Source organism: Henckelia pumila, chromosome 2, assembly GCF_033568475.1.
Source record: "Henckelia pumila isolate YLH828 chromosome 2, ASM3356847v2, whole genome shotgun sequence".
In the NCBI taxonomy this organism is placed as follows: Eukaryota; Viridiplantae; Streptophyta; class Magnoliopsida; order Lamiales; family Gesneriaceae; genus Henckelia; species Henckelia pumila.
This window is the reverse complement of record NC_133121.1, coordinates 595,012-620,673: the sequence shown is the minus strand read 5'-3', so window position 1 is coordinate 620,673 and position 25,662 is coordinate 595,012. Positions and strand designations below refer to the sequence as shown.

Here is a 25,662-nt window from a genome sequence, read left to right as displayed (position 1 = left end):
TCTATTATTCATATCTAAATAATAATTATTTTGTTGGTCTCACTTCAAATTAAATTTGACCAAACTCTTAAGACAATGGTCTTTTGGACGTTTTTCATTTCATTTCATTTTAATTTTTTTTACGTGTGAACGCGCAACCGTTACTTTTTTTTGGTACAAGCTGAGTAAACCTCAGACTAACACAATAGTTTGTCTACACTAGCCAGACAACCACACTAGACAGAGCTTTGTGCGATAACTAGTACAAGAAGGTGTTGATAGCGAACTCTTGGCCTTTGGTCTCGAGAACCTTTTGAGATTTTTTCTTGTCAGCATGTTCATCAACTACTTTACAAAATTATGTCAATAAATTGACCATATACTTTATTGTTGTTTAAAAGATGTATCGATTATTTATTTTATATCAATAAAATAATAGTTATTTATTTGCGTATGAATAAAATTGTCATTGCAAAATTAATGTTCTATCCTCCATATACTTTTTTGATTCATATTAATTAATTAATTAATTATTGAAAAAATGATAAAATATTGTTTTATCATCTTATCCAAAATTGAATGGATTAAAAAACCAAATCTATTATTATTGCTTCAATAATATTTAACATCATATTCAAATATTTTAATAATCACAAATTCTTTTATATGCAGGAAGCACCAAATTAATTTTTTTCTTAAAAAAAAGGTTTTCTAAAGAAAATTTTTTCCCCCGATATTAGATAAAAATAAATAAATTAGAATGGATAAAAGAAGGAAAGAGACAAGATTGAAAGTGGGACCAAACAAAACACGAAACACGCGCCTCCGTACACGAGACGTCACACGAGAAGTCGAATATCATTTCCCAACTCAAATAAATATAAATGCACTGCCAAGAAAGAAAGCGATGTCAGTGTACCCCACCAAATTATTTAACTACATTTGAATTACGCATTTCGATTCCGCAATTCCCCCACCCACCTTTTTTCACTGACCTTTCTTTTTTTTTTAAATTTTATATTTTTTCCAAAAATATAAAATTATAGACTTTATTTTATTATTTTGAAATCTAAGTTGATGACAACACAAAGGAAAGTGATGCGGCCAGAAGAAATAGGTATAGATGTACATCAAAATTCAAATCTTCTTCCGAACAAAAACATTAGCCTCCATTGTATTTTTTTTTCTTCGAAAAACAGACGTGATTTTTCAAACACATGTTTTTTCCTAAAACAAAATTTAAAACATTTCACAAAAAATATTTTTATAAAAACTTATCAAAACCGAACAATAACCTTCCAAAACAATCCCCATAAAATGTTCTTATTATGCACATCCGGCAAAAACTTTGACCAAAGACAAAACGGAAATTTCCATGGAGTTTATGAGGAATTGATTGTATGATTATAGAAATATATATTAATTATAAATTTACGAGAAGTTATTAAAAAAAAATATTCAATTTTTTTTTATTTTACCTTGTCTATCGAGAGTTTTTGAAATTCATTGAAATACACCAAAAACAAAATTTGTAAATTTCATAATATAATAAGATAGATAGACGACTCAGAGAATTTTTTTTAGGAAGAAATGAAATAAATTTTTTATGACATATAACAAAAATAGATTATGTAGGATGAATGCAAAAAAAAATATCTGGTTATCAGATAAGAAGGATGACTTATCAGCGATAAGTGAGTGTGAATCAAAGAGGCTCCTGCCAAAAATTTCCCCCACCACCTCAAATTCTTCTACTTTATCTCTATAAATACGCACTTTCTCTCTCTATATATATGTACGTCTTCATCTTATCTCTCTTCAATTTTCTGCAGCTTTTCCTTCCTTTTTCTGTCCTGCGTTTTTAGAGAAACCCTAGAAAGAACTTGACAAAAACATCTGGCTTCGTTGGTATACGGGTGAGATTTGTGCGTAGGGATTAGATCTGGTTTTTTGCTTTGGAATTTGTGGCGGAAATGTCGTCGCTCAGCAGAGAATTGGTTTTTCTCATACTTCAGTTCCTCGAGGAGGAGAAATTTAAGGAGTCGGTTCACAGGTGTCTTTTCATTACTATGCTAATGCGCTTTACGTGTTTCTCTCCTTGCTTAACTTTGCTCTGCTTATTTGTTGAGTTTTTCTGGTGGTTGTTTTTTGTGTGGGTCAGATTAGGATTGGCCTTCGATTTTTGGATTAACTGTAAGTCTTTGGCATTTGATTGGCTGGAAAGCCAATGAGAAGATAGGATCATTAGTCTGTTATGATGTTTTTGCGAGCAGTAGTCTGTTATGGTATGGCTATTCACCAGGGATTTAATTAGTGACCCTATTTTTCCTATTAAATTTGGCCTCAGTCAGATTTATGGCTACTCGACTGTTCTGATTTTATCTTTTTGAAAGTCAATTTCTTTTATGGTATCATGGTTCAGAGGACGTGAGGATTTGAATTGCTGGAGGTAAGATGGAGATCGGAATTGAAGGTGAGAATAGAGAGAGCAATTAGCCAATTAATGAATACTTGGTGGACGAATCTTGTTGAGTTTATTACAGATTTACACGGATTTGAGTACACAATGCAGCGGCATCGTACTTGGGAAATCTCTTGGTTGATGCTGAATGACTACATCAAACTGCTCCATTTTTTTTATGACTTTTGACGGAAATAATCTTATTGAAATAAACGTAGTGAACATTTTCTAATGTACTTGCATGAGGATGCCTTGGCTTAAAGTTTTGTGTGCACAACTTTTGTTTACAGGCTTGAGCAAGAATCCGGATTTTTCTTTAACTTGAAATACTTCGAGGAGAAAGTACATGCCGGTGAATGGGAAGAAGTTGAGAAGTACTTATCTGGTTTTACAAAAGTTGATGACAATAGATACTCCATGAAGATATTTTTCGAAATAAGAAAACAGAAGTATCTTGAAGCTCTTGACCGGTACACAAAAATAGAAAATTTATGTCGAGTCTCTGTATATTTATTTCATTATTTGTGATGATGAATGTTTAACTCGATCACTCTGTTTTTACTTTTGTAATTTTAATTGTCATCAACAGGCAAGACAAAGCCAAGGCAGTCGAGATTCTTGTTAGTGACTTGAAAGTGTTCTCAACATTTAATGAAGATTTATACAAAGAAATCACGCAGCTCTTGACGCTTGCAAATTTCAGGTAGCATGTGTTCCTCTTGCTCGGTATAAGGCGTGTCAATATATCAAGCCAAAGCAATGCATAGTGTTTCTCTACAATTGTTTTACAAAAACTCTTTGAAATCGAACTTTATATTTATATCACTGGTAAAGTTGAAGGAGTACTGGCATGTGTCCTTGTGTTTCTTTTGATTATTTTGTTGACCACATCAGCCAGATCAAACGTGTTAGAAAAATGTTAAGCAACATTAGATGTGCTCGCTCTCTTAGAAATTTTTTGACTCGGTGTGCACTGATTGTATAGAAAATGGAAGATGTAAATTCACACCTTTCCGAACTGAAAGGTCAGGATGTTTTTTGATTGGATGAAGAGTTCATAGGATGTCATTGAAAGGAGAAAAGTGAGGCAGAGAAGATAGTAAATCTATCATGGAGAAACTATGCATTCTAATCCAGGAGCAGAACCATCTTTTCAATCTATGCCTAAAACTAATTTATGATTGGAATAGGAATCACAGTGATGAGCGATTTCATTTGATATCCAACCTATCTTTATCATATGTAGTATACCAAGACAGAGAAAATATTACGCACCATGATGAACACAAGGTGCAGCCTCAAGTATGCAATCTGGTTGTCTTCTTGTTTAGCAACCCAAATAAAGCTATCTTTTGCTGTGAAAGTTTCTGTAACTTGCAGTTGCATTTAGTGTGCTGACAATGTGTTCACTGTTCAGTGCTGCAAAGGTGTGGATGAAGTAAATGTTTGTCAAAGCTTATAAATGTTCATTGATGGCAGGGAGAATGAGCAGCTTTCCAAATATGGTGACACTAAAACAGCCCGTAGCATAATGTTGATAGAGCTTAAAAAGTTGATTGAAGCAAATCCTCTTTTCCGCGAGAAACTTGTTTTTCCCGCTCTGAAGTCATCCAGATTGAGAACCCTTATTAATCAAAGGTATTGTTGGTTCTCTGATCTCTATTGGACATGATATTGCTTGTTGTCATGTTTAATTGTTCTACCTACCCACCTTCTAATTTTTACCACTGTGCTCCATATCTCTTTCTTGTTTTGTTTCACATGTCTTATGATCATTGATCCATTATTCATGAACTGTGAAATTTTGTTATGTCATCCTTGCAGTCTGAACTGGCAGCACCAGCTATGTAAGAATCCAAGACCAAATCCAGACATCAAAACATTATTTACAGACCACACATGCAATCCTCCGAATGGGCCTCTAGCACCGACTACCGTCAATCTTCCCATAGCAGCAGTTGCAAAGCCTGCTGTTTACACGTCGCTTGGAGCACATGGGGTATAATAGTGTTAATCATGATGAACTCATCTATTATTTATTTTTTCATTATCTTCCAATCATGAGCATTTACTATGGCTACGCTTGGATGCTCTGTAAATTTTTTTTATGCTTACTCATGTTTATTCCGCAGCCCTTCCCACCTACAGCGGCAGCTGCCAATGCAAATGCCTTAGCTGGTTGGATGGCAAATGCAGCTGCGTCTTCATCTATGCAAGCAGGTGTTGTTTCAGCATCATCGTTACCAGTACCACCAAATCAAGGTAAATTTTTTACCTTAATTAAATTGACTAAGTTGCTGCTTTTTTTGGCGAGAAGTGATTGACAAAGAGAGAAGGGTTTGGCACAATTTATTTCTTTATCTGCTCATTTATGCGGAAACAACTGTATGGTGGAATGAGATTGTGTGAATGTGAGTCTTTCTCATGCTATTTTTTATGCCTCTCGACTCTTCGAACAGTTTCACTTTTAAAGCGGCCAATCACTCCTCCAGTCACGCTTGGCATGATTGAATATCCAAACCCGGATCATGACCAATTGATGAAGCGTTTGCGATCTACTCAGTCCGTTGAGGAGGTAATTTGCTGTTTATGAGAAATGGCTAATTTTATGAGAATAAGCTTCATCTTATCAAGCCTATCTTGATAATTCTTTTTCGTCTCTAGGTAACATATCCTACAGTTCGTCAACAGGCATCTGGGTCTCTCGATGATTTGCCGAGAACTGTAGCTTTTACACTGCATCAAGGATCTGCTGTAACAAGCATGGACTTTCATCCTTCACACAGTACTTTACTTCTAGGTAATTCACATGTGAGAATGCTTTTCTTTTTAAAGGTCTAAGCCATTTTCGAAATGACTTGGGTGTAACTGTAACTAGCCCCTTGTCAGTTTTTGATGGTTTGATATGAATGAACTTATTACAGTGGGTTGCAATAATGGTGAAATAACTCTTTGGGAAGCTGGTGTGCGGGATAAATTGTGTTCAAAGCCATTCAAGATTTGGGATATACAGTCTTGCACATTACCTTTCCAGGTTCATACAGTCACACTTATAGCTAGTTCCTTTTATCATCTATCAATGATTTGAAATCCCATTAATGTTTTTCATATTTTTGAATTGGATCTAAAGCCAAAGCAACACCACATAATTGTTGTCTCGCTTCATTTCCACGTTTACATTCGGAAATAATTGGAAAAACACAAGATAGTTAGACTGGGCTCTTTCTCACACCTTTTTGTGACCATTAGTATTTTCTTACATACTGAGGTTTGAACAGGCTTCTATTGCTAAAGATGCACCATTTTCTGTGAGCCGCGTTACTTGGAGCCCAGACGGGAGCTTTTGCGGTATAAATTGACTGAGATAATCTAATTTAAGAACGTGCCAATGATTTTCTTCATAATGTATGCACACTTCTCCTTGCAGGAGCTGCATTTTCCAAGAATTTAATTCATTTGTATGCCTACGTGGGACCAAACGATTTACGCCAGCATCTGGAGGTATGTAATGCTAGTTTAATCTTTTTTAGTCATCAAAGTGAAAAATTGAATAAAACAACTGAAATTTTATTTTAATGTTTCAGATTGATGCTCATGTTGGAGCAGTGAATGACATTGCTTTTGCTCATCCAAACAAGCAACCCTGCTTTGTAACTTGTGGAGATGACAAGTTGATAAAGGTAAGTTGACAAAGTTCAACTTTGTTTAAAAATCTAAGTTCAGCTTCCAGCATACCATAACTAGAGATTGTAACTTAACAGGTATGGGATCTAACTGGTAGAAAACTTTTCAACTTCGAAGGGCATGAAGCACCGGTTTATTCTATATGTCCTCACCAGAAAGAGAATATTCAGGTATTCTGAAGCAGAAAATTGTGTTGTCTTGTCTTGCATGTATTGTGGATCAATAATGTCATGTCTCATACGTTAATCTCTCATAGTAAAGACAACTACATGTTTCTGGAATGTTTTGTTTGTTCCACCATAGATTGGCTTCATGTTGTTTGTGTTGTTCACCTTAGATGCACTGGAGGGGCAAAAAAATATGGTCATCACCACGGGGCTAGTGATATCAACTGTTGATGATTTACTAAATGATTTGTTGACTCGAAGATTGACTGGAAAGTAGACGCTGGGTTTGCTCTTCTTTTACTGCCTAATGCAGTTCAAAGGCTCCCAAGGACCTTTGGTAGAAAACATAACTCAAAAAGCGCCAACTTATATATCTCACAACAATATTTTGTGAATAATAATTGAGTTCAACTAAATCAGGTTTTCCAAAAAAATAGGAGTTATACTTTCCCATACTGACCTCAAGTAGAAACATAGATGGTCTTCTGCTTAAAGTGTAGACAAACACTAAACATCTGGATGATGGGAATTGAATCACTTACTCAAGCAAAAGTTGCATACATTATCCAACAACTATGAGAAACAACATCTTGTGGTTCCTTCAAGACATGTCAATTATTTCATTAACTTGCGTCTTTTGATCACTAAAATTAAAATATAAACTTCCATCGAAAGAATAAAGGATTTACTGAATGGAAAGTTGAAAACAATAATTCCTTTGTTGTCTTTTTCTATTTTTGGTTGCGCCTCTCCTATTCAGATTTTGCTCTGTTGCTGCATTGCTAAATATGACTGTTACAACTCCTCAAAACCCTTTTGGGATTGTTACCAGATGAAAAATATATTTTCGACGAAATATAACGTCACTCCTGATACTTAATGAACTAAAATGGCACAACATACATGGGACTCCAGTAATCAAATTAGGAATCATGCTTATATCAAGTGATATATTTATCAAATAAAATCATTTTCTCCTGCACTCTGTTTTTCTCGGTTGCGTATTACTACTGTCACCGGCATTTGCATCATGTGCATGGGATTTATATGGTTGCTTTTCATGGAATACTTTATCATCCTCAAGTCCAGCTGTAACTTTTCCATTCTGGCGGACTTCTTGATTTTACACACGTTAAATTACTTTATCACACCTTTCTGAATTACTCAATTGCATTTGTTAATAACACATCAATATCATCGTTCTGCTCTCTATCTGCAGTTTATTTTCTCAACTGCTATTGATGGGAAAATTAAAGCTTGGCTTTACGATAATATGGGATCTAGAGTCGACTATGATGCACCTGGGCATTGGTGTACCACTATGCTTTATAGTGCAGATGGTAGCAGGTAATATGTTCTTGCTACTTGTTTGCTGTTTTAAGTATGAACTTGGTTAGGTTCAATTGCTTCTGTTTTGTACTCTTGAGTTCCTATGATTTTTAATTTTGCAACTGTGCGCCAATGGTTGAACTCCCCCTTTCAGGTTATTCTCGTGTGGAACAGGCAAAGATGGGGACTCTTTTCTGGTGGAGTGGAACGAAAGTGAAGGCGCAATAAAGAGAACATATACTGGGTTTAGAAAGAAATCAGCTGGTGTGGTGCAATTTGATACGACACAAAATCACTTCCTGGCTGTAGGTGAAGATAGCCAAATAAAATTTTGGGACATGGACAATGTTAACATACTAACCAGTACAGAAGCAGAGGGAGGTCTCCCGGTGAGTTGTCAGTGGTATTTTGTGATGTGAGACTGAAAATAACAAATATTTTGTTAAACATCTCACACTATCTCAACAATTCCTTTAAACTTTAAACAAACAACTTAAGTGTTAATATATCCTGATGCAGAGTCTTCCACGTTTGAGATTTAACAAGGAAGGAAATCTGCTCGCCGTTACCACCATTGACAATGGTATCAAGATATTAGCCAGCGCTGCTGGCATGCGATCCTTAAGATCAGTTGAAGGTCCAGCTTTTGAAGCATTAAAGCCCACCATTGAACCAGCTGCTATCAAGGTTACCATTTTTCCTTGTTCTTTTTTTTTTTTTTTTGCTTTTTCTGAATTAATATCTCATTAGATGTCAAATTTGTGGCCCTAATGGACAGGTTTCTGGTTCGTCTGTTGCCATGATTGCACCTGTAAATTGCAAAGCAGAAAGAAGCTCTCCGGCTAGACCATCTCCTATCCTTGTATGTTAAACTTTCATGCTTCTAGAGTGTCTTAGGCGTTGCAGCAGTTACTGTATGATCAAGTTCTTAAGGACTTAGTACCCTTTTTTTCTTTTCCAGTACGATAAGATACTTTCGAATCTCTGTCAGTCACTAATATTGTAGTCTTTCCAGTTGCTTAGAATAAATTGCTTTCCCTTCCTCTCAGAGCATGTTTCTGTAATTTATTGCAGTTCATATTTTTTAACCTATTGAGCTAGAACTTCAAATGTACTTTCTTATTTCAGAATGGTGTTGATTCCATGTCTAGAAGCATTGAGAAGCCTAGAACTTTGGATGATGTTAATGATAGGATAAAACCCTGGCAGTTGACTGAAATTGTTGACCCTGTTCATTGCCGTGTGATAACCATGCCAGATAGCACAGATGGTGTTCACAAGGTATTTAGGTTAATATAGTCATATTTGTTACTTGTTTTTTCTTGATTATGATGCTTTATACTTTCCTGTCTAGGTTGCTAAACTTCTTTACACAAATTCTGGTGTTGGCTTGTTGGCACTTGGATCAAATGGTATTCAGAAGCTGTGGAAGTGGGCACGGAATGAGCAAAACCCAAGTGGAAAGGTGGTGGAATAAATTGATAAATTTAGTTTTCTTTGCATGTTTCCTTTGCTCCTTTATTTCTTGCTGCTGCTAGAGTTTTCCAAGAATCTATATCTGAAATGTTTTGTTGTTCCAAGGCCACGGCCAATGTCATTCCACAGCATTGGCAGCCAAACAGTGGTCTTCTTATGACTAATGACATCTCGGGTGTCAAACTTGAGGAAGCAGTTCCATGCATAGCTCTGTCAAAGAATGACTCTTATGTCATGTCCGCTACTGGTGGAAAAGTTTCCTTGTTTAATATGATGACATTTAAGGTAAATTTTCTGATTTTGTTGGCTTTCTCTTCAACCTTGATACAGGTCTGTGGATGTATGTTGTTGAGAATTTTATACTATGACAGGTGATGACGACATTTATGCCACCACCACCAGCATCTACTTTCTTGGCATTTCACCCACAAGATAACAACATCATAGCAATTGGAATGGAAGATTCAACAATCCACATATATAATGTTCGGATAGATGAGGTAAATTTTGTCATCCTTCTTGATAGCACGCAAAAGATTTTGGATATTTTGCATGTAAAACATGCCCTAATTTTATTAAATGTTGAACTCAATAGGTGAAATCAAAACTGAAAGGCCACCAGAGGCACATCACTGGCTTGGCATTTTCTTCCAACCTCAACATATTGGTGTCATCTGGTGCTGATGCTCAAGTAAGTTTTCACTTCTATCATCCTAAAATATGTGGAAGGGGACTGAGAAATTTTGTTATGCTGCTGTCTTAACCGTTTGTTGTAATATATATAACTATTAACTTCTTTTCTCACACTCGTCATACGAGTGAAAATCTAGTTCCCACTTGACCATTCACATTATTTGTAGCTTTGCATTTGGAGCATTGACACATGGGAGAAGAGAAAATTGGTTCCAATACAGCTTCCTACTGGTAAAGCACCTAATGGTGACACTAGGGTTCAATTCCATTTAGACCAAGTTCGCTTGCTTGTATCTCATGAGACTCAATTAGCAATATACGACGCCTCCAAGATGGAGCGTACACGCCAGGTTGGTTTATCGCACATCCCGGTTATTTGTCTATCGACTATTTTCTTCCTGACTAGTGGCTTAGGAATTTGATCTTTTGCAGTGGGTTCCACAAGATGCCCTTTCGTCTCTTATATCATATGCAACGTACTCCTGCAACAGTCAACTCGTTTTTGCTTCGTTTTGCAACGGAAATATTGGAGTTTTTGATGCAGATACCCTGAGACTAAGATGTCGTGTCGCGCCTTCAGCATATTTGTCCCAGACTGTTCTTAATGGGTGAGAACACAACTGATGCCTTGTGTTTTTCCTTTTCATTGCTTGATATCATCATTCCTGTATAATATCTAACCCAATGCTCAAAATTTCCAACTAGCTTTAAAGGTTAGGTAACTAGCTTTGATTCCATGGGTTAGGTGCATGAACTGGTATGGTAAAGTGTTTATTTATCTGAATGATCTAGTCGGTATTGTGTTGCATAATACTCGTGTATTTTGGGTCTAAACTTGTAAAGGTGCCTAAGTTGTTGTCCCATAACTCGATTGATGCATCAAGGTCATGGATTCACAACTGAATTTTGTTTCATGTCCCAGAAGCCAAGCCGTGCAGCCTAATGTTATCGCAGCACATCCACAGGATCCGAACCAGTTTGCCATTGGCTTGAATGACGGGTGTGTCAAAGTGATCGAACCCTCGGAATCAGAAAGCAAGTGGGGAACTTCACCTCCCGCTGATAATGGAGTCCTAAATGGCAGGGTCGGTTCGTCGTCTAATGCTAGCAACCATGCAACTGATCAGTCTCAGAGATGAAATATTTGTTTTTCTTTTTCTTTTTATTTGTTTATTATTATTAATATTATTATCGCTGTACATTGTTAGATCTCCCATCCTTGTATCTGTGTCTATGTAGTCACAGTTTGACATTGTTAGACAGCTACATTCATATTGTACTTAATATGATCGTCCTCTTCACCACTTCTTTCTTTTTTTAGCTTTCTAATATTATTTTTCTTAAACATTTGCAGACTTTGGGACATTGGGGCCATTCTATGCTGCACCGGGTGAATTTCACTCGGTGCAGCATCCACCATTCATTGGCCCAGGCCCCACACAATTTGTGTGTGGGGCCCGGCCCCTGTGCGTGGGGCCCGGGCCAATGAATGGCCCAGATCCACCTGGTGAAATTCACCATGTGGATCATAGAAGAACCCGGGACATTGGCATACCGTTCAGATTTAAATTTCATCTTTTTTTTGAAAAAATAATAATAATAATAAAATTGGATGCATAGATTCGGACCGGATGGCTTTAATAATTAATGAAAATTGTTATTTATTTTGGTTGAAAAATTAATTTATTTAATACATGATATATATAAAGGATTTCGAAATCCACGACTTAAAGAAGTATGTCAACAGGTTGAGTTGATTTCATATTAACATTCAAAATTCAAATCGATCAAAATTTTTCATTCAAATAGTTGTTAGACTGTTTTAAAATCCATGAATTTTTAATACATTTAGCTTTCGCATTTTGTCGTTATTAACTAAAAATTTTGAATATAAATTTCTCTAGCTTCATACCAAATCAAATAATTTAATTTGGGTTGTGTTCGCGAGAATCGATTCAAATGATACAGAATACAAGGGGATTTGGTTTCTTGGAATCAATAACATTCATTCATTTTCCTTCCCATTTAATTTTCAAGTCATTTCTTTTTCTTTTTCTTTTTTTTTTTTGTTTGCCTGAATTATATCATTTCAAACTCAAGTAATAATAAACATTAAAAAAGCCGTCAAAAAAAAAATTAATAATAATAATAAGCATTAAAAAATAAGGAGTACTTATTAACCTGGAACTCTGGGCTTGTTTGAAGTTGGCTCCCAGAATGACTTCTTTCCTCAAACTCAAAATTCCTCGCAACTCATCTTCCTCAGGTAACCTTTTTAATTCATTACTCAAACCATTTCTGCATTTGCTTTTCAGCCAACGCAGTTCTTGGAACGCTACTTTTATGTTATTGTTCTTTATTTTTTTTTTATTTTTTTTTATGAATCTCGACATGGGTGGGTTCTCTTTTTATTTCAAGAAAGAATGAGTGAAGCTTAGTGGTTGATGGTTTTGAATAAAATTTCAAAGAATTTATGAAATTGTTGCAGCAATTGGTTTGAAAGAAAGCTCAAAGCTGTTTTCTACCGGGGGATTCGGAGACACTGATGCAAATGAACGTGGGAAAGGTGGTTTGGAAATTGATGATGATGATTTTCTTGCGGATAAGCCAGATTTGAAACTCCAGACTGTTGATCCCAAAAAAGGATGGAATTTTCGTGGTGTCCATAAGGTATATCGGTAAAAACATATTAACACATTTAGGTTCTTTTGGACTTCAATCTCCTTTTTGGTGATGACTGTAAGTTTTAAATATTCTGGTTTACATCAACATGGATTAGTTGTTATTTTTATCCATTCCTTTGTAGTTATTGAATTAGTGAGAACAGGTGAAGCTTATAAGAATCCTGGTTTCATGTTTCCCAACAATGCAACAACGAGCTCTATTGCAAAGTTTCTGAATTATTTTGGGAAAATTGTCAAGTTTTGGATATGAATATTCCGTTTCCACATCTTATTACAAAAAATATTGATCTAATACTGTATATATTTTGTCATCTGAATTGCTCTTTTGTCAAAGCATGGATCTTGTATCCTCAATATGGCCATTGATGACTGCATTGTTGATTGTTGTTTTTCAGTGTCATTGATTAAAAATCTTTTTCCTTTTAAAAAAAAATTTGACAGGCCATTGTTTGTGGGAAAGTTGGGCAAGCCCCTGTCCAAAAAATTCTGAGAGATGGCCGAACTGTAACTGTTTTTACTGTCGGAACTGGCGGCATGTATGACCAAAGGCAAGTTGGTGCTACTGACTTGCCAAAACTAGCTCAGTGGCATCGCATTGCAGTGCATAACCCTATGCTTGGGGCTTATGCAGTTCAACAACTTGTGAAAAAGTAGGAATGCATTTAATTTATTTTGATCCATTTTTGGATTTGAGATTTCTATCTAATGAATAGATGTTCTTTTGCCAGCTCTTCGGTTTATGTTGAGGGTGAACTTGAAACAAGAGTTTACAACAGCAGCATTAATGGTGACATAAAAAGTATACCAGAAATTGTCGTGCGTCGTGATGGTATGTTAACTTGATATTTTATGCATGTTCCCCTGTTTATTTATTGCTTGAATCTGCAAGTATCATTCTCTTTAGCTATCTCAGTTATGTTTACCCCTCATTTTTGTTCATCTATCAATTTATTCAAATAAAGCATTTAAGTTTAAGATTCTATTTTCTGAGGTTGTGATGACCTTAATAAATCAAAAGTCTTTTGTTGTATTTTGCTTCTCCTCCTGTATTTTTATGGGCATTTATACAATTATATCAGTCCTATCCATTTACCTTTGATTCATCTTTATTAATAATTTAGTGATTTTAGAAAATGTCCGTAGAATCCCAATTCCAGAAAACATCCTAGTTCTCCCATACTTCGTTTTATGCCAACAAATTTTATCTTGTTTTGAATGATTGTATTTGTGGCTGATGCCACGGTGTCGGTGAGTGTTTCAGAAGCATTGCATTGCATTGGGTTTGATTGAAATTTAATTCATTTGTCCAATTTATTGTTGATCTCTGAAATTTTGAGTGAGAATTATTTGGTGGTCCATTAATATTGAAGTACATTTAAATCAAAAGGATAGATACGGGCCTGAAGTAAGGTTACCACTTTTCACTTGCATTTCTTTTAGACAATCCTTTTTCTTTTTTTATAATTTTTTTTTTCTAAAAACCATTTTGCATTGCCTGAGAACTTTTCATTATGCTGAACAAATTTCATCTAAACTTTGCGTCAACGTTAAATTATTTGCACAAAAACAGTAATTTCTGACGCCGTCTGTAAGAAGACAAGGCCCTTCAGTCCATACAAAAGTAGTTTCTGTAATTTAGTCTAATCTTAAGTGGTACCATCTCTTTGTATTGAATTGAAACAACTATCAGGATATCTAAAAAAACCGTGGTTGATTCTATGTTCGCTAATTCTTTTTGTCTGGGCCTCTTTTTAAGCCTCACCAATCTACTTCCAGAACTTGAACATGGTTTTTGATGAAAATATCATACGTCTAAACTCGGTTTTAACCTAACAACAAACTATAACTACTCAATGGTGTACATATTTTGTTATCAAGTTTCTTTATAGTTTTAATCCGATATTGTTGCAGGGCGAGTTCGCTTAATAAAAGGAGGGCAAAGCGCGAGTAACATTTCTATTGATGAGCTTCGTAAGTTATATTCTATTATTTTTCACGAGTGATAGTCGTTAATTGGGAATGATACTTAATCACGGCTTACGGAAAAACAGTGTTTGATTTCCCATTAAGAAATTTAGCTGATTCTTAGTAATTTTTTCCCTTTCTTTAACTTGTAGGGGAAGGGTTGTTACTATGAGGACCAAATACACAACTTTGTGTGAAGATGATCGACAGAATGATTGTCACTATGTGGTGGAATAATGTCGATTTTAGACTGCTACTTGCTACCCAGTCAAGAGCCAAGAAGAAAAAGGTGTTTTCTTAGACTAGTATTTGAGGAGAGAACTAGCTACTGAATTGTTGCGCCAATATTCAAGGTGTTTTCTTAGAACTAGTATTTTTATTAGAAGACGATGTAATTTGCCAATATTAGCATTTTGGTAACCAAAGTTGGTATCTTTCTCACTTTCTGGTAGTTTATGACGGGAAAGTCGGACCAGTTCCTGTATCCAGAAAAAGACCAGTTGTAGCATTATTCATATAGTATTCGATTGAGTCTGATGTTTTTTTTTATGGAGTTTCTACATAAAATATTAGATACATGTCGTCTACTTTACTAGGTGTATCATATTATTACATTCTGATTCCATGGCCCATTTTATGTTTAAATTTAAATAAAACGTGGATCTTATTTTCATCAACCACCCATTCTTATATGCTTTATTTTAATAATCATAGCAAAACTTTATTATACGTAATGAGTTGCGAAATAAAAAAATAAAAATAAAAAAAGAAGAGAGAAATTATTTTTTTTTAAAAAAATACCTGATGCCAGAAATCTGAAAAATTCTCTCCCTGGGATGAGGTAATTCCATAGAAAAATTTTGAAATTTTATATGAGATATAATATTTTTTAAATTACGTTAAGTTCATACTAATCAAAATATATGGTTACTGAAATTCAATTGATTATTTAATTAATAAGAAAATGAAATTGGGGGAAGATCCACCCATTTGTTTTGTGGGAAGTGACTGATGCAGATGCTAATTGCTAGCCATTTTTATAGCGACAAAATATTCCTTAAACTACCCAATAATTTCGAAGCACTTGCACAGAAAACCAAACTATATATATATATATATAAGGTAAAACGAAAGATTTTATTTTGATGCTAAAATGTTGTATTATTTATATTATATTCAAGTGTTAGTATGGATATAAAAAAAAAGAGTTAAAAGTTTTTCACAAAAATATAAAAAAATACTGAAATGTACAATTTTTAATTTACAAAATATTATCAAAGTTTGGGGGAAATAAATATTTTTAATGTTAAAAGTAATATTATTTTGTTGTTTATATATTTAAACAAAATTAGAATGTATCTTCCGGTGATTAAAGACAAAGTTTTTATAATCTAAAAATTTTAATATAAACTATATATATAATATTATAGTTTTAAAAACTAAATACTAAAACTAATTTATATTTATTTTGTTTTTAATTTGAAAAATGAATACATCAGCCAAAGCTCGCAACTTCATTTGGAGATCTCTCTCATCTTGCCTCCCTATTTTGCAAGCCTTACAAACTAAGCGAGTTGACATTCCAGAGGCTTGCCCTCTTTGCCACAATGAACCAAAAGATGCTTTTCATGCTTTAGTGTCTTGTCCTTTTGTCCGGACAGTATGGAGCCTTACTCCAATTGGGAGTTTTGTAGCACCTTCGAGATCATTTGTTGAGTGGTGGAATCATTTGGTTTTCTGTAAGGAAGCCAAAGAAATTGTAATAGCTGCATTAGTCATGTAGAGCATTTGGCTCAATCGTAATAATGTGGTTTGGAACGACATCAGTTCAACGACCACTCATGTCTATTTGTCTGCTCTGGATCTTCTCTCTCAGTGGAAAAAAGCACACCTCAACCATGCTTCCAACCATCAAGATACCCAATTATCTCGAGCCAGTGTGTGGTAAAAGCCTCCGGAGTATGTTCTCAAGTGCATGTAGATGTTGTTGTTCTTCCGGATCCTCGATCCTCATGTCGGATTTGGTTGTATTATCCGAAACTCGCATGGTATCGTTCTCGCAGCAACTCAAGAAAGAATGCACGGTAACAATGATCTAGAGATGACAGAGGCTCTGGCCATTCGTGAAACTCTTAGTTGGATAAAGAACCTTTATTTATCGACGATCATCATGAAATCCGATGTATTATTGATTATCGAAACTCTTAATCGCACTGACCCGGATTTCTCAAATTTGAACCTCTCATCATTGAAGATTGAAAACTTCTCGCTCGAGATGTTTCATCTTGTACTTTTGCTTTTTCCAGAAGATCAGCGAATCAGATTGTCTATGCTTTAGTTAGAGGGACTGTTTCTATGTCTGATCTAGTAGGAAGATATATTCCTTCTCCTACTGTTTATTTTGAATGTTATTGTATCGGACTTGACCTCTTAATATATTACTTGTGTTTGTTTAAAAAAAAAAAACTATGATAAATAATACTTTACTTTAAAATAACAATTTATGAAGTAGCTATATTTTTTAAATAAAATATTATGATTAATTAGAAAATTAATATTTTAATTTAAAATTTAAAACTATGGGATACAAAAATTTAAAACGTTAAAATCACACATAATTTATTTTGAAAAGTTAAAAATAACATATAAATTAAGATGCAAATAAAATTAACAATTAATATTTAATTTTATAAATTTTTTATATTAATGATATTTATATATTTAATTATAAATTTTTTAGCAATAGATATTTTATATAATTTCAATTTAGAATTGTGAGGTGGAATATGGGTGATATAATATATTGATTAGCTTTCGGATGAGATATTTTTATTTTTAATCAAAAATTTATTTGCAGTACAATTTGATTAGTTTGATTTATTTTCAACTCTTCATAGAAAGATAAATTAATGAGGAAGTTAAAAAATAAAAATACTTTCATCCTGTGAATTAAATGTACGTAATAATCTTTATAATTTTTTTTAATCAAGATAATTCTTACAAAAAAATATGAATTAAAAAAAAAACTCGTCTTATAATAAATTAACATATATGATTTATGGTCAAGATGTATTTTTATCTACTATGTTTCTATTTATTTAGATTTATAATCTATACTTATAAACATGATGTTATTCAAACGATATTAGACATTTTCTAGCCCACAGGGGCATAGGCGAGTTGGTAAGGCCTGAGGTGACGTGGGAAGAAATTCTCCAGCGTTGCGGGTTCGATCCTCGTGTGGAGCATATTTCCTGCTGAAATATTGTGGGGAGTATGCTCTGGGGATTGGGCCATGTGCTCCCTCCTTCAGGTCCCTGCCGCTCGTGCACATCCCTCGATTTACCCTCCGCATGAGCCAATGAGCCTCTGACTCATGTGAAATGGGGTCCCCTTCGGGATCAACCCTTTTAAATTTGATATTAGACATTTTCTAGATCTCGTATATCCATTAATGAGCGTTGTACCTTGTGTCGATGCACATGTCATTTTCAGTCTCACCCTCTTCATCTGGTAATAGCTCCTTTATCGGATCTCACCTCATTTTCGAGGCTTTTAATTTACTCTCTAATTTGCATCGCGATTTCCCTTTTTTCAAGGTTGGTTTCTAATTTGAGCGATGATTCCCAGTTTCCGCCTTTGATTTCTCTATTACGATCACAATTTGCCCAAATTCAGCCCAGATTCTAGTGTTGCGCTGTATCAGATTCAGAAACCCTAGTGGCTTAATTCTATAAGATTAGATGCGTCTAAGCAATACTACGCTACCAGCAGTCTTGCGTTAGGCTATGATCTCTGCTCTAGCTTACTTGTTGTTATCAACAAGTTTGCGGTCACCAAGTTAAGTTTAATTTCCCAGGACTGCTCACTGCTTTGCAGTATCTGACATCTGCTATTGGGGTCTGGTTATTGGGGAAATTAGGGTACTTGGCACACGATCCAGACTGCTAAGAAGTTCTTTCCTGCCGCATTCGTGTTTTACTTGGCTATATTCACCAACACGAATCTCCTTCGCGACGCCAATGTGGATACGTCTTTAGATCACTCACCCCTTTTTTGGTGGCAATTGCAGATACTGTGACCATAAGTTAACGTTTTTATCCTTGGTGATCATATTGGGCGGTGCGATTGGGTATGTAGCAATGGATAATGGGTTCACACAGACTGCCTATTCTTGGGCATTAGCATATCTGGTGACTATTAACACTCAGATGGTTTACATAAAGCACATGGTGACGAATCTTGCTTTGAATACCTGGGGATCGATTTGTGTTTTACAATAATTTGTTGTCATTGATGATGGCACCTGTATTTCTTTTTTAATTTTGTCAGCTCAATTTTGGACTGATGTTAATTATCTAATTATTTGATAAAATTTATTGATAATTATTAATTATGTATATGTGTTGAGATGTAGACCATTAGTTCAATGATTTCGGTATTATCGGTGATCTGGCATACATCCCACGTTAAATCAAACTGCAAATTATTATGTTTGAAATAAAATATCGAGTTTAATATTCAATTGTACAAACATAAACTTCTCTAATTAGCTAAAAATTTATTTTTTAAAATTGAAATCATCTAACAAATTACAACTGAATTATTTTTAAAGTAAAAACAGTACAATGAATATGTATTCAATTTGGTCTCGTAAATTTCACAGCTTATTATTTTTAAAATCAATATACTTCAAATTATTTTTTATATACACACGTACGTACACTCGTAAAAGGAAATAAATAAAAGAAAAGAAAACCCAATCCCCAAACCCCAAACCCGTCACTCCGCGCAGCTGCCATATTTGGCTCATATCTCCTTCGTCCGCTGTCGAACTTCGATCCGTTTGAGGGGTTTTCTTCCTTACATCCATAGATTCGATTTGAGCCATGGATAGCTGGTTTTGATGGTTGTTTCTGCCCAAATCGGACTCTGTTCGCTGAATTTTTTTGACACCATTTGCTGTACGAGACGGGACTGGTCCTACCTTTTTTTTTGTCTCTCCTTCCCTCACTGGATTTGAAGCCCTGGCTTCAATTTGACACCATTTGCAAGGGGTAAGCCTCGTATTCCAGCTTGTCTGCTCCTACCTTTTTACTGGTCTGTCTATAAATCTTTAGAATTCACCTACATTTTGCTGTTCTTTTACCATTTTTTTGTGTTCATATCTTCTGGGTTTTACCCGTAATCATTTCGTTTTTTTGTTCTTCGAATGGAAAAGAATTACGTGTAGAGCTGAAAGGGAACTGAGAATGACTGAAATTTGGCCAACCTTTAGCACTATGTACATGGTGTCGCAGCAATCATTCACAGAAATTTCAAGATTGTTTTTTTATTGAAGGCTTTGCATTCTATCAGGCATGTCTTTTTTCGTCTTATTTTCACTTTTCTCCTTTTTTTTGCATTTCTTGTCTTTTTTTGAGATCCATTGTGTGATATTTGATTGTGGGTTCTGTTCTTTATGTTCTCTAATGAGAAACAAGTTTCTTTTCTTGTTTTTCTTGTTTTTTTTTTTTGTTTTTTTCGTGGCTTCAGTTGAGTTTGTGTGATTGGTGTGGAATACGAGCTTATTTTCTGGATGTTTTTGACGGATTTGGATGGAATTTATGGGTTACTTCTGCTTATACAATTTTCTGTCGTTGATGCGATTTTATTTTGCTTCTCAGCATGACATCATGAAATTGGGAAAGAGTTTGGTCTTCAATGTTAATTATTGTTGCTTAAGCAGTTTTAAGATTTCGGGTTGATCAACGGATTTCGTTTCATGGGGTCAGTGTTGCTGTTTTATGTGTGAAGTTGCATTTTTTGGGTCTTTGCAGAGTCCTTTCAGTTCAAAGTCATAGTTATCAATCATTCGAACGGGCTAAAAGCCCATTAAGAATGTTCCCTGTCATTTTATTTTGTTGATTATTTTCAGCGATTTCATGTTACTAGTTAAGTAGCAGTTTAGAGTTAGTTTCTGCTTTCTTTGAATGAAGAGGTCTAAGAAGTTATTCTAGTGAAAGAGATCGAGCTCGTGCTATGTTTAAGTATTTTATTGTTTATGTTTCATGTGGATTTACAGTATTTTTCAGCATTGCCATTCTTCTTGAACTGAAATTCCGTACTGTGGTTTTTGGTTTGGCGGTCGAGTATCTGCATTCTTTGCTCTAGGGAAAAATGAATGTCTGTTCTTGACAGTCTTGAAGCTGCTTGAAGAGATACAAATGTTTGAAAGCATGGGATTTGCTAATGACTTGTATTTCTAGATTTTATCACATTGAAGAATGCGAATAAGGAAGCTCTAGGGTTCCCTTATTTTTGGCTTAGCTCCTAATTCCTAGTTCCTACCCAACCCTCGTGAGGAATTGAAGCAATAAACCATGAATAAGGAATTTGATACGGTTCTCTGATGCATAATATTTATATTCCAAATGTTTGTGTTATGATATCAGTCCCAAGGGTTCCCTTGTTATGATACGGTTCTCTGATCAACAATTCAACATAATTATAACAGTCCAAGCACTTGCAATGCATGTAGTTCATAATTACTTATTAGTTCATATAATTTGTAGAACATTTTATTATCAGCGCTATAGGACTAGGACACGTAAATATGATATATTGATTTTGGCTCAACAGGATGATTTCTCATATTTTATCTCATTTATCCATTGTGATATGGTTTTACTCATTCGATCATATGATTGTACCCATAAGTTATTATCTGGTCAAAAGATTGATCATTTTTTAAAATTTACTTTTTAGTTTTTTAAATATCATGTGGTTTTACTCATTGTGATATGAATTTACTATATCATGTAGAAGAGGAGCTAGTGTTGCGCTGTATCAGATTCAGAAACCCTAATGGCTTCTATTAGATTGGATGCTTCTAAGCAATACTACGCTACCAGCAGTCTTGTGTTAGGCTATGCTCTCTGCTCTAGCTTACTTGCTGTTATCAACAAGTTTGCGGTCACCAAGTTTAATTACCCGGGATTGCTCACTGCTTTGCAGTATCTGACATCTGCTCTTGGGGTCTGGATATTGGGAAAATTAGGGTTCTTGGCACATGATCCATTTGTGCTGGAGACTGCTAAGAAGTTCCTTCCCGCCGCATTCGTGTTTTACTTGGCTATATTCACCAACACGAATCTCCTTCGCCACGCCAATGTGGATACATTCATAGTCTTTAGATCACTCACCCCCCTTTTGGTGGCAATTGCAGATACTGTGTTTAGGAGACAGCCATGTCCCTCCAAGTTAACGTTTTTATCCTTGGTGGTCATATTGGCCGGTGCGATTGGGTATGTAGCAACGGATAATGGGTTCACACTGACTGCCTATTCTTGGGCATTAGCATATCTGGTGACTATTACCACTGAGATGGTTTACATAAAGCACATGGTGACGAATCTTGGTTTGAATACGTGGGGATTTGTGTTTTACAATAATTTGTTGTCCTTGATGATGGCACCTGTGTTTTGGATTGTGACCGGAGAGTATGTTGATGTGTTTACGGCTATAGGAAGGTCGAGTGGTGGGGATCTGTTCGAGCCAGTTGCCGTTTTCGCTGTCTCCTTGTCTTGTGTGTTTGGGTTGCTTATTAGTTTCTTTGGCTTTGCAGCTAGAAAGGCTATATCAGCTACCGCATTCACAGTTACTGGTGTGGTGAACAAGTTTTTGACTGTTGCCATTAATGTGCTGATTTGGGATAAGCACGCTACCCCAATTGGTTTGGTGTGCTTGCTCTTGACTCTTGCTGGAGGGGTTCTCTATCAGCAATCAGTCACTGGAGGAGCTGGAAACTCTTCAAACCAGCGAGAGCCTGGACAATCCAAACAAATTGACAAGAGCAACAGTGCGGATGGTAATTCGGATGAGGATGATGAAAAAGGCATTTCTGATAAAATTTCTGGTGTATGAACTTTACTTGCATAAACTAAGACTACTTGTGTGAATTTTTGAGGCACACGGTTGTGACTTTTATTAACATATGAAAGTTTTGCGTTTTCACATTTTTTTGTTAAGAAGAGCATCAGTGTACCGGATAATTATTATTGATAAAATATTCGTGATATAAATTACATACAAATCAAGAATTAAAGATTTATTTTTTTAAATAGATGAAGGACAAATTGCATATCTTATTATCACATTATTAAAATTAAATAACTATAAATATGTATTAATTAAAATTATTAATAATTTTTTAAAACAAAATTCACACACTTAGTATTCACAAATATTCAATCATTTCAACAATAGCTAAGTATGTGAAATTAGTCCAAAATTAATTTGGATACATGGCTGAAACCAAGTGACTTGTAGCTTAATATGTTAATAAAATCATTAATAAATTTTATAAAATATTATTCGAGGTCGGAAATCCCATAGAAAAGAGATTTTATTCTCAATCTTTACGAGAAAAATTTTAATAATTCGTGTTTGGATTTTTTTGGGACAAAATGAAATTGATTTCGGAGAAGCCGGAATTTTGAGAAATTTTTCAGCACTAATACATACTAATGTAAAATTAAAACTCGTTGGTAAAACTAGGTGTTTAACAAAATCATACAGGGATATTTGTACCATAACAATGTTTATTTAATTGGATTATTATTATTTATTAATTTATTACCGAAAAATATAAGATATATATATATATATGATATAAGGTGATGAAGCACCGAAGAAATACAGCTTATTTGGACAAAAGTCTCAAATTTAAGACTCGATTTGAGTTCGAATCCCAATTGCAGCATGAAATCTAAATAATAATAATAAAATCCAAAAAATAAGCATGCAAGCTGACACGTGTGTATTGTGTCCCTTTTTGTCAATTCACAAATCAAATACTAGGTTTCCACCATCATCCCCGGCCCCCTCACTTGGCTCTGCTCCATCCATCGGAAAATTTCAATCTTTTTTTCTTTGTTTCGAATTTATTTTGTGAAAATCGAATACAGCCCAGAAATAAAGCAAGCATCTGGTTGGATGATGGGATCTGGTCAAAAGGTGAGAGAAGTTTGATTTGTTGTGTTTTGTTTAGTATATTGAAGTGATGGTTTAAATTTCAGGAAGATGAGTTGATAAAGCTAGAGATCAAGAAATGCTGCTCCGACTGCAAGACCACCAAAACTCCCCTTTGGAGAAGTGGCCCCTCCGGCCCCAAGGTATCATCATCATCATATTAATTAATATATACAAATACAAATACAATTTTGCATTGCTTGATGGAATCGAATGGAATCTTTGTTTCAGTCATTATGCAATGCATGTGGAATCAGACACAGAAAGAAACGGTACAGTCCCGATGGCAACAAGCTGAGAAATAATAATGTATTGAAAATGAAAGTTAGAGCAAAAGGAGGCAGACAGTGGGGTGAAGTGGAGAGAGCTGCTTTGCTTTTAATGGCCCTCTCTTGTGGTGCAGTTTTTGCTTGAAAACATTAATTAATTATTATTATAGTCCTTTTTTGGGTTTAGCTTTAGCAACGAGAACAGGTAGGTAGGTAGGTAGGTAGGTAGATGGTGTAAAATGTACCGTTTGGATTTGTAGTGATTTTTTAAAATTAGTGCTTTATTAAGTTATAATTTTTTGCTTTTAAAAAAGCTTTTTTTTAATTTAAAAAAGTGCTTAAAAAGCATTTATTTGGTCATCCAAATACCTTATTAGTAAAAAAAACACTTTTTTTAAAAAAAAATACTTTTGTGGCCTGACTTTTGATATCAAACGGGACGTTAATCAAGCATCGTATCCATGTGAAATACTCCCCACCATTCATTCCTATTCAAATGTTACATGTTTGCTTTTGATAAACACTCTCACAGTCCCACTCCACTTCTAATTAATATTAATACGTTGAAATTACCTTTTGACTTTTGTAACTACATACATATTGACTGATGACTGTTGTTTAGTTTTTTATTTTTTATTTTTGACAAAACATTAAAAAAGCAATAATAGGGGTGAAGTCATCTATCCTTTTTGACTAAACATGGAAAACTGGGCATGATAGATCTTATATTCTTATTCGCTCATCTCCAGATAAAAACAAAACAATAATTCGGAATATCTTAAGCTAAAGATCTGCATTCGATCGGTTATAATTGATTCAAACTTGTAGAATTCAGTTACTCAAGTCATTTAAAGCCTCGATGACCATATATACATCATATTCCACAATCCTTTGGCTTAGCTTAAAGGATTGTTTGCAAAAAATTATGTTTTTGTAAAAGTGATTAAGAGAGTATTTGCAAAAACATTTATACATTACAAAAAAGTTAAGAAAAATCAAAAGTTGGTAGTGTTTAGAAAAAAAATTTGAAAATCTAAAAATAATATTTGGGTAGTATTGGATAAATAAGTGATTAAATTGATTTTAACATTGACATTTTTATTAGAATTACTTTTGAAAAATCATATGACTAGCTTTTCGATTTCAATTAAGTTAAATCTAAGCTAACACATAATTTGAATTTTAAGAAATACACAAAAATAATTTTTCAAACTAAAATTTAACAATCACTTTTTTTTTAATAATTACAAAAAATTCGTTTGGTTCTCGACTTTCCAATCTTCCAATCTTCCCGTTATTCTAAGAGCGTGTCGTCCTAGGATAAAACGAAACCTTGATTTTACAAATATTTATAAGCTTTATATTTAAGTATTTTCTTTATTTTTTATAATATATATTTTTTCAACAAATGTTTTAAGATACAGCACATATAAATCATAAGATAAAAAAATAAAGAATCATTAATCAGGTTCGTCACTTTATTTAGAAATAGTAAAATAATAAGAATCTTCATTAATATCATTTTTTCATATTTATCTTAATAACAAGTCTGACTAAATATGAACAATAATCTATACATATATGTATATATATCTATATACAAACAGAGTTTTTATAAAAAATAATACTTTCCCGCAAAAATATGTATACCACAAAAAGAAATAATTTTCAACATTAAATATTCACTTACCAAATCTAAAAATAATTTCAAAACTTTCTATATTCATATTAAAATTTAAATTAATAAGTTTGAGAGTATAAAATAACTTTAAATGTCCCCATCGATTCTGAAATTTCATTAATTTTTTTTATTTTTGGTTTATTAATTGTTTCCTCATTATTCACAAATAAATGATGTATTTTTAATAAAATTCATACTTATTTATTATACATTTATGTGAGTATATTGATTTTGAAATAATATTAATACATTTGCACAAGAG

At 34.2% G+C, this 25,662-nt stretch overlaps 4 protein-coding genes and 1 pseudogene across 5 annotated transcripts; all 5 read left to right on the top strand.

The window, feature by feature from the left end:
- The first annotated feature begins 1,758 nt into the window (after positions 1-1,758).
- On the top strand, positions 1,759-11,093 carry LOC140882292 (topless-related protein 3-like). Its single transcript, XM_073288217.1, has 25 exons — positions 1,759-2,032; positions 2,731-2,910; positions 3,030-3,143; positions 3,920-4,078; positions 4,265-4,439; positions 4,573-4,702; positions 4,900-5,015; positions 5,105-5,240; positions 5,365-5,474; positions 5,719-5,788; positions 5,868-5,941; positions 6,025-6,120; positions 6,202-6,294; positions 7,511-7,638; positions 7,775-8,009; positions 8,140-8,307; positions 8,399-8,482; positions 8,749-8,901; positions 8,975-9,085; positions 9,202-9,381; positions 9,468-9,596; positions 9,692-9,787; positions 9,957-10,139; positions 10,222-10,397; positions 10,712-11,093. The coding sequence occupies exons 1-25, from the start codon at positions 1,953-1,955 to the stop codon at positions 10,926-10,928; spliced, it is 3,393 nt and encodes a 1,130-aa protein (XP_073144318.1). The 5' UTR covers positions 1,759-1,952; the 3' UTR covers positions 10,929-11,093.
- Positions 11,094-11,919: 826 nt separating this feature from the next.
- LOC140884516 (single-stranded DNA-binding protein, mitochondrial) lies at positions 11,920-14,987 on the top strand. The gene is made up of 6 exons (XM_073291289.1): positions 11,920-12,055; positions 12,278-12,459; positions 12,915-13,123; positions 13,202-13,302; positions 14,385-14,444; positions 14,591-14,987. Exons 1-6 carry the CDS (start codon positions 12,007-12,009, stop codon positions 14,608-14,610), a joined length of 621 nt encoding a protein of 206 aa, XP_073147390.1. The 5' UTR covers positions 11,920-12,006; the 3' UTR covers positions 14,611-14,987.
- A 2,927-nt stretch (positions 14,988-17,914) lies between these two features.
- LOC140882730 (GDP-fucose transporter 1-like) lies at positions 17,915-18,761 on the top strand (annotated as a pseudogene).
- A 415-nt stretch (positions 18,762-19,176) lies between these two features.
- Positions 19,177-22,524, top strand: LOC140881418 (GDP-fucose transporter 1-like). Of its 2 annotated transcripts, XM_073286711.1 has the most exons (3): positions 19,177-19,495; positions 19,660-19,796; positions 21,243-22,524. In XM_073286711.1, exon 3 carries the CDS (start codon positions 21,285-21,287, stop codon positions 22,341-22,343), a length of 1,059 nt encoding a protein of 352 aa, XP_073142812.1. In that variant the 5' UTR covers positions 19,177-19,495; positions 19,660-19,796; positions 21,243-21,284; the 3' UTR covers positions 22,344-22,524. The 2 variants fall into 2 exon arrangements, with proteins under 2 accessions (XP_073142812.1, XP_073142813.1); XM_073286712.1 differs by lacking the exon at positions 19,660-19,796.
- An 811-nt stretch (positions 22,525-23,335) lies between these two features.
- Positions 23,336-23,864, top strand: LOC140884995 (GATA transcription factor 16). Its single transcript, XM_073291906.1, has 3 exons — positions 23,336-23,435; positions 23,498-23,593; positions 23,682-23,864. Exons 1-3 carry the CDS (start codon positions 23,415-23,417, stop codon positions 23,862-23,864), a joined length of 300 nt encoding a protein of 99 aa, XP_073148007.1. The 5' UTR covers positions 23,336-23,414.
- Positions 23,865-25,662: the final 1,798 nt, after the last annotated feature.